We start from the raw sequence: 20,064 nt of genomic DNA, 5'->3' as shown, positions 1-20,064 counted from the left end.
TACAAATGAAAAATTAGTGACAGCCCAACTCAAATGCCTGATTGAATTTTTATTTCAAATCTCACCTTTTTGAGTGTCATAGAAACGATGCTGCCCATAAAGAACTCCACTGTTGGCATGGTGATCCAGGTGGCTCATTGGAAGGAAAGTGTGGGCCAGACTCCCTGAGAATCGAGGATACCCTGGACCTGCTGAAAGAAAACTTAAGTCAGGACAACAGCAATAAAATCCTTCAGGTCCAGTGCAGCTGGTAGTCTTCATACATAAATAAATACTTGCTCTTCTCCTCATGTTTGCCTTTCCTGCCTGAGCTTAGAATGCAAACAATAAAAGAAAAGCTTTGAGATTGCTGTAATATATGATGTCTTTGAATCATGTGGCTCTGTTTCATTTCCCTCTCAAAAACGGCAGTGGCACCTGTATCTAATTGAATGGAGTGATAAAGATGGACTTGTAGCACCTATTTACAAAGAGAAACCCAAGCAGCAACATACATCAGAGGTCAAGGGTCAGTGCGGTGTTTGGCATAAAAAGGAGCATTGAAGATGAGGACAGCGAAAAACAATGGTGTACCGGTACATTAAGAGCACCCTGAAATATTAAGATGAAGAAGTATCACTATGACAACTCCCCTTATTGCAATTAGGTAACTATAGCATCTAAACACATCAGGCAAATGAAAGGATCTCTACCACTGTGTGTCACCTGGCTATGAGAGAAACATGCTTGTATAATAAAATCAAGCTACTGTTGAATAGCACAGTATGTTCCTTTCTTACTGACAGCCGTGATTAAAATACCACGCTATTGTCATGGCCACCAACTATAATAAATAGCTATTGACAGTCATAGAATGCTTATGCAGGGTTTAGAAAGCAAGGCCAGTTATAGGCATAGGGAAGCAATGTACCTCCAAATGTGCAACCTGCTCAACTAATGCCAGATATCCTGTCTTCGCCCTAAATCCATCCATCCATTTTCTCAGCCTGCTTTGTCCTGTACTACAGGGTCAAGGGAGGCTGGTGCTCATTGCAGCTGCCAACAGGCATGGGGCAGGGCACAACCTGGAAGGGTCGCAGGCACAAAAAGAAAAGAAGAACAGCTCTTGCACAAACATGTATGTGTTGGCATTCTTGTTACTTGATCCCAAAATTCACAGACGCAGGTCACTTGTGTACTTGTGTATGTTTAGTGCTGTGCTTTTCACAGCAGCTCTGAGTGTTGAATGTCTTACTTTCTGCATGGAACAATGGTGTTGGTGCTGTGAGCTAGCTCTGGGGAGGGAGAAGTATTGGGGGTGGGCTAATGACCTCATCTCAGAGCAGCCCCTGCATCCTTCCATCCTAATTAATGAAATGCACAGGGAGGGCAAACAGACCTGCAATAACATAGAAGGTATAGCTTACTGAGAAGGGCAATTGGCTGATAATTACACACTCTCCCCATTTCTTTTTTCCCCTTTGCCTATTTTTCTACCTCTTTTTTCTCCCACATTTGCCTCGTCCTTGTCCTTTTCTTTCCTGTCACGATTAATAAGCACGCACATTTTTGCCAATTCATCTGCAGAGGAAGGAGGGGGATCCTTTGTTCGAGCAAGACATACAATATTTCTCTGATTTTGGGAGGGGGAAAAGCAGAGAGCTGTTTGCCAGTCTTTATCCAAGCTGGGAGAGCGCCTTTTTTCTGCAGCAGCATGTTGTTTGTGAGCGTGACGACTGACGGCGTAATCCCTTTTCACAGTGTGGTCTGGCTGTGCCCGATAATGCCAGCCTGCTCAGTTTCAGCATGCTCTCCATTGGGGCGGCAAGAGGGGGACTGCTGGGCACGGCAGAGCCCATTCAGCCATTAATCTGGCCAGGACAAGGAAAGCTGCTGCTGCCGTGAGCGACGTAAGCAGGGTCTTAGTGCAGTCTAGTTACTGCACAGGAGATTCTCGCTCTTTCGCTCCTTCCACACACTCACATACATAAACACAATCAGCAAGTGAAGGACAGAGGGGAGTTTACACTGGATGCCCTTATTTCCACAGGTGAGTGAGACAGAGCAAACACAGCTGCACCAGAAATGGATTTCCAGAACTTCTAGATGTCTTTCTCAGAGCATGGCAGGCTAAAGGGAGCAGAGAGGACAATGGGGATAGATATAGAATAGCTCCTAGAGGCAAAGGAAAATTAAGCCTCCATTAAAGGCAAACAACAGTGTTTCTTACAAGCACAAAACCACCCTTTCCCAATATCTGCTCATCTTTTACCTGCTTAGAGACACAAGCCTAATTATTGATGAAGCTAAAAGACAAAATAACATAAATGAGGCTGTGTGTTCTCCAGGGAATATACTGATCCAAAGATAGAAAGGCAGAGAAAGAGAGCATGGCTTAGTAAGACCAAGAGGAGAGGAGGAGCAGCCTGAGCAGCCTGTCAGGACCACTAATTAAAAAAAAGTGACAGAACCATCAAGACATAGAAAGGGAGGAGAAGAGGAGAGGAGACATGTTCGGCAGAGGAGGGGCAGCATGGTGGATCTCTTCAGGTTTGACTAATTGAAAGGAAGGGATGCAGGCTGGCACACGAGACAGAGAATGAAAGAAGCAAGAGTGTATAAGAGGAGAGTGGGGGTGCAGCTTAAATCCTACAAAAGGAAAAGCTAGCTGCTCACAGAAGGAGAAACAACTGACAACTGAAGATAGGCTTGGAAAGGTGTATCAAAACAGAAGTGGATTAGACAGGTGTGCAGGAAGCTCTGTGTGAGCCTGCACATGAGCCTGCTGTATGTAAGGCTGTGATTGTTCTTCGGCATAACATAGGAAATCATTTGGGCTGCTTCCAGCTGGCCTCAGGCCACTCAGTAGCCTGTCGGGCTTCCTATCACTGTTTTTAAAGTCCAGCTTCTTATATTTTGTTCTTGTCCACTCTATAGGGGAAGTCCTAATCAGGAAAATGTGACATAAGGTTGATATTTCAGTTCTTGACAACATTTCTCCAGCCACATTTTATCTAAGGGAGCAGGAGCGCAGAATAGAACTTGTTGTGTGTATGTGTGTGTTTAATGTAATAAATGCCTTCGCTTTAAGGCAAACCATGACCTTTACCACCTAAGTCCTGTTTCTAATTCCTAACCTTAGCATAGAATCAGAATCGTGTTTATTACCATGTGAAGAGGATTCACATTACTAGGAATTTGCCTTAGTGATTGGTGCGTCCATAAAACATATAATAATTAACATGAAATAAGATAAAACCAAGATAAAAATAAGGCAAATAAGATAAAATAAGGTCAAGTAAACAAGGTGAATAATGTCATCTAAAAGTAGGGCCACAAACATGAATGCAAAACAACATGTTACATTTATTAAAGCTGCACTGCTTCTGACCTTCGCTCTCTAACAAACTGTGAAATGTACTAGTGAAACGCCAGATCCGTTATGATACAAAACCTTTCTGCATGCGCCTTCCTTAAATGGAGAAATGGGGGAGTGGTAGTATACTAATTGTGAGCACACACTGATTTTGCACATTTCATCGCACATATATTGCATTTGCAGCCTGTCACTCAGAGACTCCCTGGCCAAATGAAAACATGTTGTTTGCCACCATAGTTAATGTGGCAGTACTGAACATGAACATGAATGAGCTGATATCCACAATTACTTATTATTAAGTGACTGATAAATAAGTTGTATTTTCTTGTTCAGTACTGATTGAGCTCTTTCTTTAATCTGTTAGCATATTGGTAGACACAAATACATTTTGCACAATTAAAGGTATCTCCCAGAAACATGAGAATCATAAAACTGATCAGTTTGCATGCAAGCAGCCATTAAAAAAAAGAAGTACAGAAATCTTTGAAGTTACAAGTGCAACATTAATGTAAATGCCTGCTCTGCTGCTGGTGGGGTTCTGCTGACACCCGGGGAGAGGAGGCGCGAGTCTGGGTAATTGTGCCGCTCATTTTGATGACTTTTTATGCAAAACAGGAAAAAGACAATATGCAATTATCTTGAGAAGGGAACAGCTGAATGTGGTTGATGAACAGTCTGGATTCAATCATGCTCTTAGAGCATTATATGCAATTAAACTGCAATAGAGATAATGGCCCCTACTGCCAACTGAATAATAATCCCAGTCATAATCACTTCCATTACTTTTGTTAGGCTTGGCATTATCATCATCACTCTTATTAATATTATTCTACTTTTCCACTAGAAGATAGTATTTGACAGTGAAACCTTGACAGCATGAGGTAAAAGAATCATTGATGTTTAGAACATCAGTGCCGTGTTCCAGATGCTATGGTGTTGATATCTTTTCTTTGAGTGATGTGGTGGAGGCATCCAACTGGCTTAACGCACTCAACACCTCAGCTCAGATGCATCCAATCAGCCCTGGTCACAGGCTGAAACAACAAGGGTCTATCAGTTTAAAAGGCTGTGGACTCATGAGTAAAGAGAAGTCACCATGTCTTTGTGCAGCATAACACAGGTAAACAACACAAATCAAGGTCAACATGGACATATCAGTGGGTGTAAAGGTCTTCTGCTTTTGTGGATTTCTGAAATACTCAGATGAATCCCAGTTTTATCCTTATCTGACTTTCTGGATATGTCTGAGGTGTTTGCTTGACACTGTGTATGTGTGTGCAGTCAGGGCTTAGTGCTGCAGAGCTCTTGGAAGGGAACCACCCAATTAAGCGGTGACGGGGACACCAGCTGAAAGCTTTGCAATAATAGCAACATTTTACTGGCCCACATTTTGCATGTGCTGCTTTAGAGAGCCCTGAGTGACATTCCTGCTGACATGAGTCAACCACAAGAGTTTTTGGCTGAACTTTTGACCCTGTGTTGATATCCAGAAACCATGGCGCAGCACTCCATCCCAAACATGTCAGGCCTGGACCAACATAGTGCACAAAAAAGGGTGGGAGCACCGCTTGAGCTAGAAATGACAAGTTATGTTCTTGCTGGTAGCAAAATATAGAACATCAGAGTAAGAATACATTCTGAAAAGCTCTGCCCCAAGTAAACCCAAGACATGACTATTCATGCTGATGGTGTGAGGCTGTGGGTGAGTGTAAGAGTGATGAGGTACCTTCATGTGAATGGGGGAACCAGATTTGTGAGGCGCTGGAATGGGGTCCACCTCGGAAGGAGGGCGAAGAGGGCGAAGAGGGTTGCCGGGAAGGGTGAGTCGGATGGGAAGGGGGGGAACCCAGACTACTGGCCAGAAAGGTCCCCATGAAGGAGGCGGAGGAATTGCTCATCAATCCACTGCCTGCATTTTCACAGGGACAAAGGTAGGGAGAGAAAACAACATGGTTAGAATTACAGACTGCAGAAAAAAAAGCATTCGATCCCAAAGTAGATGTAAGAGGATGGGGCTCAGGCTGTTTAGGGGGACTCATTAAGCCGGGCATATTTGGTCACTGCTCCAGGGAGTGGAGACGTCAGAGAGTATGTGTGTGAGAGGGTGTGAGACTCTGTCAGCAGCATCCTCTCCCCTCACTCCACCTCTCCTCATGTGCAGACAGAGGTCTTATCTCACAGCTGAGTACACACTTTCTCAGGCTCTCTCCCTCTCACTCTCACACACTTTTGCTCCCACTCCCCAGTGTCCCTTTCTCAATGTCTCTCCCTCCCTCTATTATCTCATTCTCTCCATCTCTCACTTTCATGCCCTCAATCTCTTTTATTGCTTTGCTCAATTTCACCTCCTCCCTGCCTCTTTTTCTTTCAGTCTTGCTTATTCTCCACATGACACTGACAACCCTGCACTCTTCTCTTCTCTTCGGCTCCAGTTTGCTGTTTCTCTCCTTCCTCCTGCTCTTCTAGAATAGTCTTTCTCTCTCATCTCTTCCTCCCCTTTGTCCCATTTTAAGGAACAGTAATACACTATGTGCATGCTTATTCCAAAGCCTCATTCTCTCCTCTTCCCCTCCCTCTGCTTTTGTCTCTGCTTCTTCCTGACACATAGCTTTACTTTGATCTTTACCATAATGATAGCACCAGCAGAGCAATCTGTCCCTGGCTGGCTAAGCTGTGTGTTTAACAAGACTATGATGAGTAATTGACCATTTGTAGCAGCACCCATGTGACTGGAGGCTGATTGTCTATTATGCATTGCTGGCCAAGCTGGAGAAAACACACTGATTAACCACTGCTTAAATTGCCCACCAGTGCACTTGAGTGAGGGGCAGCTATTTGCACATTCCCCTATGTCACCTCACCATGAAGCCTCATGCATTTGTATGAAGCTGTCTGGATGAGAGCACACGCACACATCCATAGACATATGTTCCTACGCTGTGTGACAATGGCAAACACACAAAACATAAATCAGTCTGAGCAAGAATTTGGAACAGTTGTGTTAAAGTCCTAATTGTCCAGGCAGTGAGCAAACCCATTTTCTGGACAGATATATCCATCAGGCTCCTGCGCTGCATAGTTGATAGAGGCTCACCTAGACACGCATCTTTGCAACACAGCTGCAGTCAGGTGGAAATCCCCGACGATCATTAAACTACCTTAATGCCAGCCCTCTGCATGTGCTTCTGCTGCGTGTGTTATAGAAACTGTGCTGTTATGATACTTGTTTTATTTTGGTTATAAAATGTGTTTGGGTGATGTATCAACTGATATTAAATGTATTATTTATTTGAAAGAATGAGGAAATAAGCCAAAATATGACAACTGCTCAGCTCATTGCAACAACTTCAAATATGCCAAGTATGACTGGAGGAACATTTGTTGATGAACAGATCCACACAACACATGGAAATGAGTTGTAATCTGCAACTTCACAATCCACTAGGAGTGGCTGCTACAGTAGCATTGTACAGATAGATGGGATGCATTGTGAAGTAGCCATATCCCTCCTTTTCGGGTCCTGTTCCCATCCTCCCTTCACCACTGCCACCTCCTATCACTCGTGTTTGTGGAGTGCTCCTGGCACAGCAGAGGAGAGCAGGGTGGGGGGTCAGGGGCACTGGGGGAGGGGTGGTGGATTATAGCCAGCATGCTCACCAGGCACACATCCAAACTCCATCATCTAGACACCTAGGCTCCTGTATGCCACAGCGCCCCGCACTGCACCCCCTCGGTCTGCCTGTCGCCCCCAGGAACACCAGCATTCCTCACTGCCTACGGCTCACATAAATCAGCTAATCCTCCTGCATTATTAACAGCGTTGCCAGAGAGAGAGAAAGAAAAGCTTCAAGAGACATAGAGGGTGACAGAGAGAGAGAGAGAGAGAGAGAGAGAGAGAGAGAGTAAAGCCCCTCTTGACAGACTAAGGGAGGTCTCTGCCATAAACTGGGTATAGATGCCAATCCAAGGAGAATATGAATGTAATCATATATGAAGCCCTTCATACAACTCAACCTGATCAGCCCTCCAGCTTGGCCATCCGCACTGTGAGAAACTGAACAGTAGTGCACAGCTTAAAGTGCAGTAGCCTTCACCTCTGTCACACCGGAGGTTTGCTGACTGCACATCCTGTCAGTCATAGTAAATGATGCCTCTCCCAGTGTGTCTGCTGAAACAAAAACACCCCTGTTGAATTCAACATTAACCAGACTCATTTGAATCCTAAAGAATTAAAGGTGCATACATGAGTATTAGAAAAATAGGCAGGACAAATAGAGAGCAGGTCCAAGGCACGGCAGCACCAGCCCTGCACTCACCGCTTATCTGTTTATTTAGTAGCTTATAAATGGTGACATGGATCTAGCCTGCCATACACCAGCTCCTTGTTAACCTCAAGATTTCTCTGCTTACAGGGTTTTCAAAAGCTATATTTATTTATTTCTCCAGTTCTTGAATGAGTTCTTAAAAAATGAGGTCATGTGCATTCTAATCAATGCTGATCCTGACGGCGATGCAGATTAATCCTGTTATGGAATTAAGGAAGAGGGGAACACAGGGACTGGGGGGGTTTGGTCCTTGTAAACACCCCACCCTCACTGAAGAAGGTGTTTTTCCTCCACTGTGTATATTCACAACCCCTTGCCCTGTTTTTAATCCCTAACCTTGACCAGTCCTTTTTTTATTCTAAAGCCAGTGGTTAAAAACAAAACCTAAAAATGAGCCAGACATGAACAGGGTTTGAACCATGGACTCCTGTGTGAAAGTCCTGCACTTTGGATAACCAGCCCGCCCGCCCGCCTGTCCACCCCCAACCCCTAGCTTTATTGGTCTCATGATAAAATGACGTCAGCCAATATAATCATATGTTCCATTAATGCAAATGTAAAATCATGTCATATGTCTGAACATACGTCCATATGTGTCGTTAGCAGAACTGTAGCGATGAGTCATATCTGGCAGGTGTATTATCAACCAAATGATTTTTTTTTTCGTGAGGACATGTTGCCATTCTGTGTGTTCCCACCCTTGGAACTTCCCCTGTGAGACGCTCCTTCAGGCCTGTTTTACTGACATGGCTGGTACTTCTGAGTAACCCCTACAGGGGCATATTCAGCAGTTACCTTACAATATCTATTTAGTTCCTGAAGTGGAGAAATGCTTTTGTAGCTATGTTCAAACATACAAACACAAACATGGATACAGATATTGCAGCACATCTGGAGGTGTAGGTGTTAACTAGTGCTACTTTCGCTCCAGTGTGGGTGTACAGGGTAAAGGAGACCAGTTTATCCAAAGCAACGAAAACACACAGACACACACAATGTGGGACCAGGCTGAGGCCCCTGTAGATAACAGAGCGAGCAGCAGGCAGGGAGGCGGAGCAGGGAGAATGAAGGCCCAGTTGTCATGGGAACGAAAAAGAAACAGTGCTCTAGGCAAGGAGGCAGAGTAGTGGCCATTACAACAACAGAGGACAAATGCAGTTGGTCAGCATGCTGCTCAGCAACAACTGTCCTCCCAGCCCACCTTGAAACCACACACTCATCACACACACTTTTCTGTGGAATTGAATCTGGTTTCAGTTGTTAGGCCACAGGGAGGAAGGTGTCCTCTTCAGGTTACTTACTCATTAATATCACCACAGGGTGAATGATTGTTTGGTGACTTAACAAGCAGCAGTACAATAGGATGTAAAGGGATTTGTCTGCAGTAATAGGAAAAGGCTGAGAAGACAACAAGCACCCACCCACAACATGTTGTTCCTTTGAATGCTGGGAATCTGATCAAATATCCTCCTGAAGAAACACACATCCATTCTCACACACACACTTACAATCTGTAGCTATGCCAATAAGAAAAAAACGTCACAGTGCATCCCTGTCTATTCTTAAGAAAAATGAGTCCTTAGCTCTTTGTCTACATCCAGATGGGGGCCAAGGGGACGGATGGATGTGTCGGCTAGACAAGGACACCAGATGGACAATAAAAGGAGACAGAGAAAAAATGGCAGGTGTGACCGCAGCGACCACAGCTCAGCGTTTAGGAACCAGCTAGAAGAATAGAATAGGAAAATGCATGTGCAATGCGATTTCATAGGACTTCCAATCAGAGAAAGCATCAGTGTGTACAGGGCAGTGGAGGTTACACAGTGAGAGGTCAGCAGTACCATGTGGCAGCTCCAGACACTTTCAACACACCCTGAAAACCTATAGCTCACACACTCTGCCTCTCTCATGCTCTGTGACAAAACACACTGCTGTTCTTAAAACATCTGAGAAAGAGCTGCTTGAAATCTAGCAGGTCTAAGCTGGCCCTGCTTTAACTCACTGACACCCGAACATGTACAGACTATAATAATCTGGTTATATTCTATTCTATTAAAGGCAGATTATTGAAGTCAAACTGTGCCTGTCTCGAACACCAATGATGAAGATGTAGATATTTAAATATTGACTTACCAAGTAAAAACATACTGAGCGAGTTTCACTTCCACTTCATGTGTCTCTCATCAGACTTTCCTACAATACAGCTCCATACTCTGCCCAGCTGCGCATGACTTTCCGCACATACAGTATGTGTTTCTGACCTGACAAGAACTGGACTGGTCTGACACCAGCAGCCTCAGACAGACTGCACACACTATCCTGGACCACTGACTAACCCTATGACTACTTCCTCACAATAAAACAGAAGGAATTTGAAATGGCTACTTAAGTGGGGGGATTTCCTTCAAACAGTCAAAGTCATCTTGAAAACATTAGCACAACTGGTAGCCAAAAATTCTCCTCACTTTGGAAACAACTGTGTTTTTTTGTTTTTAACTTGCCCCCCCTTTACAAACTCCTTCCTTTTCTTTTCGGGTTGGTGGGTGGCTGCATCCTGGGGTTGTGGGAGTCACTAAATACAGTAAGAGGCTGGCCCGTTAAGCACAGAGAGAGAGAGAGAGAGAGCGCAAATAAGTGGTCCAGTGCTGGAGCTGGGCCCAGTGCAGGGGTGGGGGAAAGTGCCAGCAGCGCACGCCTCCGACACTCTCCACACTGCGTGCCTGTGGAGTGAGTTTAGTGGATGTGGTCAGTGTGTGGGAGGGAGAAGTGAAAAGGGAGCAGGAGAAGCAGATGGAAGGATGGATGGAGGAAGAGAGTGAGACACCACAGGGCAACGGCCAGAGGAGGGGTGAGGAGTTTCAAATGCAGATAAGAGTGTGAAGAAGTGAGAAAAAGAAGGGTGAGAGGAGTGTGTTTTGTTGAGCATATGTGAGCTTTTGTGTGATTGTATGGTGACTGTCTTGCTGAAGTTGACAGCTTGTGTTTGCTGCCATTGTAATCAGCCACTTGCTCACTACTGAAGCATCGACAGGGTAGGAGGGATTGAGGGAATTTTTTGCAGATACTCAGCAAATAAAATTGGCTTAGGGAGGTCACAGCCACTCTACCCAGCTGTATACACAGTATAAAAGTTGACATGATAGGGATAAAAGATTCTAATCCTAAACAAATTAGCCCAACTGGTTTGTTCTAGTTTGGCGGGCAGCCTGAAACCAACAATAGATCCAAACAGGTTTATGACGCTGCAGAGGACACAGGAGAAAATGTCCCAGAGAGATATTTGGATCTACCTGGAGACACACGGCAATATAGATTTCTCTTTCCGAGCCTCCTTAATTGTACATACGTTTGCAGAAGCATCATCCTTCAACAAAGCAGTTTGCACATGAATGCAGATACCTGGGCATGTGCAGCACCTCAGATTTGTTTTTTCAGATTTGCCTGTTTTTAAGCATATAGAGTAATATGCAGAGGTAAGGTTTAATGGTGACCTAGTGGTTGATGGACTAAGGCAGGGGTCGGCAACCTTCAGCATGAAAAGAGCCATTAGGGCCGGTTTCCCACCGAATAAAACACACTTAAAGACACCTAAATATATATTTGTTTTAACAAAAATGCCAGCTAATGTTATTTTGATCAAAGTAAATTAAAGTGTGCCGTTATTCCTTAATTTCCTCCAAGCCGTATACAACAGTCAACCTGAATATGAAACACATTAGTTCAGGGTTCGATATAAAAATATATTTTCAGAGATAACAGGTGGTTTCATTATTTCTTTCACCTGGTTAATGTGATTACTACTCCTGAACCTAATGCACAGTGCATTGTATCCATATAGGGGCTGTGAGATGCCACTTGGATTGGGAGCTCTCTTTGTGAGGTTGTGCGATGTTTCACATGTACATGTAGTTCATAATGACTCTCACCCATTGGTCCTGGGTCACAGGGGATTGGAGCCCTTATATGCAGGACAAAGCGGGTTCAGATGATGGATGATGTAGTTCATGATGGTAAAAAACCTACTCCCACAAGTATGTGGATCCAAAGATCAGGACTCCAGATCCTTTTTCATGTAGCCTTGGACATATTGGGAATGGCATTCCATGCTTCGAATACAAGTTTGTCCGGTGTCACACGGAACCCAATCTCCCAAAATCACCAAAAACACATGAATAAAATCAAATGAATTTCAATGAAATGGCCATTATTTCTTCACATTATTTTGAGCTCACCCTCTATAAAGCACGGCCGCAGCAGCAGAGGGATGGAAGAGCTGCGGGTTGCTGACCTCTGGACTAAGGTGTCACTTGGACCTGAGTTAAGGGTCGCTCCTTGTGAAAGTGCAGTTCTTTGCACTTTGAGTCACTGGCCTCATATGTAAACATTCTTGACTGGGACACAGAGGGTGGGAGGATGGATTGGAGGCCAGGAGAAATGAGCTCAAGGCCCATTACCTTCCTTTTACACCCACCCACGCATACACACACACAAGAAAACCAATGACACAACAGAAAATCTGCTTTCAGTGTCTCCCACTCTGTGCTTTCTTTGAGAACTTCATGTTGTAACAGGATGTGCATATTAAACCAGTCCAGTGCAGTTTTTCTTGGATGGGACACAAATGTGTTTCTTCCCAAAATACCACAATGTTATTTCTTTCAGCATTTGACTTTTTAAATTTCCCTCCACATTATTAAACCAATAACACATACTAGGTCAGAAGATGTCTTTGTATAGTTTACAGTGATTCTACACACTCCCGGGAAGTCTGGCCAATATTAATCCTTATCATGCTCCCCAGACATCACATTTACTTTCTGTAGATCATTCCAGTGAAGTTTGTGTTCGTGCTCTGTGTGGACTCCTACAGGCCCCGTACCTATGGATGTGCGCATGCTCAGTAGCCTGTCATTCTGCTGTGTATGTCTCCTACAGTAACAGCGTGCTCAGGATGGTTGTTGTCACAAGTTCCAAATTATTGTGTTATTGAGTGGATTTCATTTCAACACTTTCTTTGGTTTATTCATTGCTTCAGTCGTGACATTGAACTTTGCTGCCAACTCCTTTAGTGGATGTGACGTATGCCATCAAAGTAGGAAAATGTTGAAGTCGTTTTTTGGTACAGGTTCCTACCTGAACTCCAAAGTTTCCTAGTGCCACTGCAGGCGATTCAGAGTCAAGTTAAGACGGAGGTGTCGATCAAACTATTGTGAGTTGATGTACCATCAAGAGTGATCTTGGAAATGCAGTTTGGATGCTGAATACTCTATAGTGTTGCTTTAATTGATCTGTTATTCGATGAGAACATCTCAGGACTGTTTGTCGTGTCCCAGGCCTAACGATGTGATTACCATAGTGGGGTTCATGGACACGTGGATGCTTACACCCACAATTTTTGTTGTGCTTTCTCTTATTCTCATCTCTTCTCTAGCTGTTTCTATCTACACAGGCACACACAGTGCACCCAAACACAAAGAGAGCCGCCCACAGCTGCATCAGGCCATCTCTTTAACAGTCCAATCTGTTTTCTTTCCCATGATGGTTCCCATTGGCACAGGGAAGAGAAAATCAGATTTACTCCCCCACAGGGCCCATGCCTTTGCACTGATATGGAAAATGATTTCAGTGCTGCTTGAGCCCATAAACATTATTTTGGTCTCCCCTGTTAATGACACATTTCTTCCCAGCATTGTGGATCTCACAGAGGAGGAGATGAGCGTAAGAAGGGAGGAAGAGGAAGAGAGGAAGGGGAGGGAATCCTCCAGGGCCTCGCATACAACAAGGGAGTCCTTCACCCCCTCAAACTGCATCCTGACATCTAAGACTGCTCTCAGCCCCTTCCTCATTCGCACATGCAAGAGCACAAGCACTAAGCTAATCAACCATTCAGGAACTTCAAGTGTAACAACATTCAGCTAAAGCCTGCATCAAAAAGAATCAGCAAAAGATATCAACGCTGAAAAACAAGTCAAAGAGAGATTTCTCACCTCTTTCTGTATCTAGCTGTCAGCTTGATTCCAAACACACCGCATTTGGCTCCGGGGCTCAAAGCAAACCATACAGCCCACATATCTTTTATTGGTGCTAGCAGCCAATGTAGCAGCCCCTCAGCTCCTCTTTAACACAGGAATAAAATGTATACTTTCAGTAGTAAGTTACAAACACTGCCTGCCTGAGGCGTGTTGTGAGAGGAGTAGCCTCCAGTCCTAAAAACAGGTGATTTAATTTGATGGCATTAAAAAGAGAATCCACAAGGCCAATAGTGAGGCACTAAACCTCACATTTGGCATCCATTAAACCCATCTGCAGGACCAAATATGCGGAGGCGAACAGGAAATGGCCATGCTGAATATGACTAAAAACTCTCTGAATATATTCTCATAGGTTTCAAAACTCCCACCAAAAATGGGATTTTCATGGTTCACTGGAAACATCAGATGGAATGTTCTAGGTCTGGTTTGCTTTACAGCTGATGACTGATCTGTCTAAATCCATTGGTTTTATGTTCTGGCCAGGGGGATGGATGGGTGACTAACGGCAGCTTGCGTGCCATGTTTCAGCCAGCACAGCCACAGCTGAGCCAGGTCTTGGACACAGACGTGCCTGGTAGTGGGGAAAAAGGCAGATTAAAACAAGCACTCAGCACTATTCTCTCTAATTAGTCCCCTGTTAACTTTTGAACATAATTGGTTAATTGAGATGGGGTTAGACTGGGAAGGTTTCCCCTCCCTCAGGGTGACCATACGGCTTCAGCATTTCAGCCTGGCACTGTGGCACAGGGGGTGGCTACCTCTCTATGCCTCTCTCTCTCCTTAGCATCCCACTGCTCCGCTGACGAGGAGTAATGATGCTGCACAGGAGGCAGTAAAAGTGTGTTTTAGCATAGTTGTACCCATGCACTGCACATATGCTTGTGCCACATCAAAGCATTACTTTGACTACCCAGTCCTGGGTGGTCTCAGCCTCTTTTCTCTCAACCAGCAGTGCCAGGTAGAAAGGTTGTGGAAAAGCGAAGTGTGAATGTGGGTGGATGTTACCTCACCACAGGCGAATGTGTTCTAACTCAGAAGTTAGTTTGCTTTAGAGGAGGGAGAACAAACGTGTGGCACAATATGGAACAGATAAACACACACAACCCCACAGGCTTCCTTGTTTGAGTCTCCCCATCTCCTCTGGTTGATGTATAATGATACCCACAACACCACATAAATCTACAAGCGGCTCCATTCAGTGGAGCAGATTTTGCCTGCTGTCTTCCTTCTTCACTTTCATCCCCTCTCCTCCCTTTGCTCCTTCAAGCCCCATCACTCACACCCCTTCTCAGTTTTCTCTTTCCATCCTCACACCATCTCCATCAACCCCACTACCACCCACTCAACCCAGCACCACACTGTCTTTTCTTGGTTGGCGTCATGGTTTAAAATCGAAACACTCTGTCTCTTTGTTTTTTGGGAGATGTTTCCCTTCCATTCCATTGTCCGTTTGTGCTCAGCTTCTGGGAGCGTAATGAATGTCATGTTTTATGAGGAGTCACAGTTTTACCTTCTCATCAGAGCCAGTCATGAATCAACAACTCAGCATTCAACTGGCAACCAGAACTTGTTGGAATGTCCTGTACTCCATTTTCCTCCCATTCTTTTTTTTCATTTCCTCCTCCATCTGTATCCCAGTGCCTCCTTTAGGTCATGCAGAGCAGCGGTGGACGTGAAACCGAAGACACTGCTCTGCTGCTGTCCTCAGAGTTCTGTCGGAGTGGCTGATGTGTGTGAGTAGAACAGAAGGCAGCTCTCTGCTCTGGCTTTTTTCTATTTGAGGCACAGAGACAAAACAGAGCAGATAACAGAGCTGGGAGCCACTGTACCAGTCCAAGGTCTTTCTGCAGCCCTGAATATAATTTACTATTGGACCAAAGGAGAAATGCTTAATCGTTATACTGTCGGCCAAGACAAATGTAAGCATTTTTGTTCTGATAACCTACAGGCAAGAGGAAACTTGGCACCTGGGTAGCCAAGGCCAAACATTAAACAGTATCACCTTATCAAGAGCACACTGTATAATACCATGTGCATCTCCTTGACAAGACTTCTTAGCCAGTGACAATATTCCAAATGACACACCTTATCCTTTACTGTAGCAACGAAAGCTCACACAATAAATTCATTTATGAAATGCCTTTGACAAACTGAGCTGTAAAGTTGAGTTATGTCTTCCGTCCCCTGACACTGGTCATCCATGCGGTGCTGCTGCTGGGGCCTGCTTAGCATCTGCAGCAATACACTCAAGGAAAGATGAATACAATTAGGAGCATTTCCTGCAATCTGTACAGCTGAAAGAAGACTACGATGAAGAGTAACAAAGAGCAGGGCAGCAATAACAGCTTCTCCCTTCCTCTCCTCTCCTCCCCTTTCAAGGTCAAACCAAGGCTCATTGCTGTCTGCTGCTTGGCGCTGCAGCCATCGCAGTCTTCTATCATCTTCAAGTGATGACATTTTGTCTGCTGGCCAGGTGGGTAGACTGGACAGTCACATGCTGGCCTCACTTCCAGAGAGGAGTGAAACCTTATTAGAATACAAAATTGAACTTAACATATGTGTTGCAGCTGCTAGTTAACACACACACACTCCATCAAAAACCACAAAAATACCACTATATATATATATGTGTGTGTGTGTGTGTGTGTGTGTGTTAAATATATGTACATGTTGTTCCAACTACTGGCAGTGTTTTGGGCCTCAAATAAAAACTCCCAAAGTAACTATTAAACTTTGATCAGCACACTTACTATTGTTTTTCTTGAATATATGCTTACCTCTGCCAGCTATAAAACATATCAGCACTGTGCCTGAAAGCCTCAAGCCAAATGATGTGTCTGAGCAGCGAAGTGGTTGGATGAATCTACTAAGACTGCGTGAGTAGAGTTAAAGGGAGAGGTCGTGCAGAGCACCCTCCACTGGGAATCCGCATGTCCACGGGAGAGCAACAGGTTTCAGCAGGTTATCATGACGCCACAGTGAGCCAAGCACAGTCTAGGTCTGGCAGAGGCCATTAGGAGAGGAAGGGGCTGGCAGAGGGGGATGGGATGGAGAGAGACAGGGAACTGAGTGGAGAGGAGTTATTAGGGTGATGTGAGGCAATGAGAGGATAAGGGGCTACTGAACTGTTTTGACACTGTGACACAGGTACTTAAATACAGGTTTAAAAAGCTTTTCCTTCTCCCCTCTTCCCTTTTGTTCTGTCTGCTTGTTTTGACACACACTTTCTGTTTATACATAATTCCTCTTGTCTTTTATTTTTTACTGTACTATATTCTATTTTATTCTATTTAATTCTTGCTCTGACTGTCGGTGTCAAATTTCCCTGAGGGACCTTCCCAGAGGGATTAATAAAGTATATTCTATTCTATTCGAAGTGATAGTTGGTGCTGTAAGTCAAACTTCTCATTCACTGAAACCCACAGAGTGCAGGTCCAGCATCCAGATGACTGCGATCCTAAACAGACCATTATTTTTATGAGCTAACATGAACAGTTGTTTTGGTGTATATGTGCATGTATCGGCATCACTGGCAGCAGCTTTGACTCACACTGTGTCATAGTAGTTGCTATGTCTTACTGTATTTGTTCTGGCACAGTACTCTGTCGTGGGGCTGGGTTTTGCACTCTTAAGATAAGAGAGCAGTTATGTCAATACCCGATGCTGTGAAGGAGCCGCCTGCTCATGTTGACATTCTACAACATCGCTTATTTACTCTGACCACCGAGTTCAGCCATCATCTAGCCTTTAATGCACTAATAACCCAGCGTCCTGAGGGTGGAGCCCCCTCCTGGCTCTGCATGGTATGGCCCTTTGCTTGTCAAGTGGAAAGAAAGATGAGTGGAGTGTGGATGAGTAATGGCTTTATAAGACCCAGGGTTTAAAGCACCCTGCCAAAAAAAAAGAAAAAGCTTAACAAATGCTTCTCACAACACACACAAGTTTGTATAGACTCAGGCAGCATGAGTCTGCATTTTGAGCTGTGCTGAGCAGTCCTATCAGCAAAGAGCCACTGGTGCAATTTATGCATAATTAGAGCGGGGGGTGGGGGTGGGGGATTAATTGACTTCTTTGAAAAATATTCGGATTTCTATCAGCTAGTCCCATAATCATGTGTGCCAGGGGTCTCATTAAGCCCCCTCCCTATAATTTATCTCTCTTCTATTCTTCTTTCCCCCTCTAACCCTTCACTCCTCCTGTCTCCCCCATGTCCACCCTTGCTTTGAAAATGGGTGAAATCCCACGTGCCCCTGCTGCTACATCCTCAGTAGGAAAGGAAAGAGTGAGGCAGATTAATACCTGGTACCTAAGTAAGCAAGGTGCACACGGTGAGCATGCATGCTCACATGCTGACGTGCACTTGCTGCAGACCTGAGTTGACCTGACTGTGACCTCAAAGAAGTAATGTAGCTAACAGGCACTAACAGGTATTAGCACAAAAAATGGTTTTATGTGTCCTTGTGGTCAGAAATGTTCTCTTTGTCAGATCACTTTTTAAAACATAATTACTATCGGAGCACAGTAACAGCACTGTAACAACAGCTTTAAACCATTTACAGGCAGAAAGTATACACTGCTTAATGACACCTGTCCTCACCACAAACAAAATGCATCATGCTGGCATGTCAACACCTATGAATATTTACTGCAACATAACTGCCAAGACCATTCCGCAGGGTTTGAACCATTTAGAGAAAATATTGGCTTTCTGACTGCTGTCCTTTTCTCTTCCTTAGCTGTTGTCCTTTCTTCTTCTCTGTTCTTTTTAAGCACAAAAAACTGAATTCCTTTGAGAAAAATAAGAAAAAGGATGATGTGGAAAAAGATGAAAAGTGACAAATGAGAGATTTCCTTCACAAGCCTATAAATCAGGAGACGTAGACACGGACAGTATGAGGCTCCATTTAAACTGCCAGCTCTTTTTTTCCATCTTTCACAACCACTAACCACCATACTGCTATACAGCAGCCAGTCTATGGTGCAATCAGATGACTGTCTGCATCATTGCTGGGTTTCAGTGAAGGCAATACTCTCCACAGCATATCTCTGAAAAAGAACTCACAAATTAGCGGCAGATTTCCCTGGATTGCTGATCGGAACGCATCTGGCCAAGGGGCTGACCGTGTCTACATTCATGATGGTCACTAAAAGTCCACAGAATGAGGGGTGGAAGGAGTATATATACAATTTCACCTGGGACGCTGGGTTCACTGTGGGACCAGAGCTGTCTTCCATGTCCCTTCACTTTGTGTTTTGATACATTTGGGTAAAGAACATAGATTATGTTAAATAAACAGAATTTGGAGCCAGTTCCAAGTGGTCACTTAAGGATCTACAGTTTTTATCACTTCTATTTTGGCTTCCTGTCGCAGCTGTGGGTTAGCTGCCTCCCTGTAATGTTTGTAAAGGAAACAAGTCTACAGACAGCAACAGCTGAGCTTTGGTTTTGGTATACCACCCCAAGACTTTCAGTGGCTCCATCTGGCCACCCCAATGAAAACATTTCGGTGGCGCCATTGGCTCTCCACCAATCTGGATGTGGTCTGGCTGGCTGGCACAGAAGCATGTCTCATAAAATCACTTACAGCGAATAAATCCTGCTCTTTTGGTCACATAAAAGCACAAAGGTATTTCAGGTAAGTAGGATGGACAGAGAAAGGAAACTAAAATACTATTAAAAAAACTGCTTCACACAGTGGGGTGCCAGACACTGGGTGAGGATGTGGGAGACCAGACTCACCCTGCTGTTTATGGCGGTGCCTACTGAGCTGACGGGAAACAAGGGAGTGACCAATGAGAGCAACTGTCAGAAGCTCTTCGGTGTTCGTGTGAGCTAATGGTAACTGTTGTTGGATGTGAGACTAAGCACTGCTGTAGGACACGTGTGAGCTGTGAAACGTAGCTACGTCGGAGAGCTCAGTTAGTGCTTGAGAAACGTGAGATGTGTGCAGGACAGCCCCAGAGACTGGAGGACTGGTGGAGATCCAAAAGGACTTAGGATCTGCTTTCATTCTGAATGTTTGCCATCTGCTTGGATGAAAAGAGAACCCATGTAGCTGAAGAAAATGCTGTCAACAGATGAGGCAGTCAGTGTGTGTGTGTGTGTGTGTGTGTGTGTGTGGTAGGACTGAGTCTATCTGTATTGATTCTCAAAGCAGCTCCAGTTTCTGAAAGAAGATCTAGCAAAAAGGGGATACATACATTTACACAATGACACACACACATCTGCAGCACCATCACCCCCACCCATCCCTTCCCACACAGCTGCACAGATAACCACTGTGCACATATTGACCCAACAGTTTCCATGCTTACAGATGATTACCAAGGAGGAATACATTTATCCAGA

The 20,064-nt window shown here is 44.5% G+C and overlaps 1 protein-coding gene across 17 annotated transcripts in view; it reads right to left on the bottom strand.

The window, feature by feature from the left end:
- Positions 1–20,064, bottom strand: part of bahcc1a (BAH domain and coiled-coil containing 1a) — a 52,422-nt gene that overhangs the window by 20,119 nt on the left and 12,239 nt on the right. For 11 of the 17 annotated variants that reach the window (XM_028411535.1, XM_028411534.1, XM_028411539.1 and 8 more), the window contains exons 3-4: positions 5,085–5,267; positions 66–191 (exon numbers count right to left, since the gene is read on the bottom strand). In XM_028411535.1, the coding sequence (XP_028267336.1) occupies positions 66–191; positions 5,085–5,267 (309 nt within the window). Of the gene's footprint in view, positions 1–65; positions 192–910; positions 998–5,084; positions 5,268–9,816; positions 10,156–20,064 lie in introns of those variants that run through there. The other 6 variants (XM_028411538.1, XM_028411541.1, XM_028411548.1 and 3 more) reach the window with 3 other exon arrangements.

This window comes from Parambassis ranga, chromosome 8 (genome assembly GCF_900634625.1).
Source record: "Parambassis ranga chromosome 8, fParRan2.1, whole genome shotgun sequence".
NCBI classification, from domain to species: Eukaryota; Metazoa; Chordata; class Actinopteri; family Ambassidae; genus Parambassis; species Parambassis ranga.
Note: the sequence above shows the minus strand (reverse complement) of the source record. Positions and strands in the feature narration are given on the sequence as shown.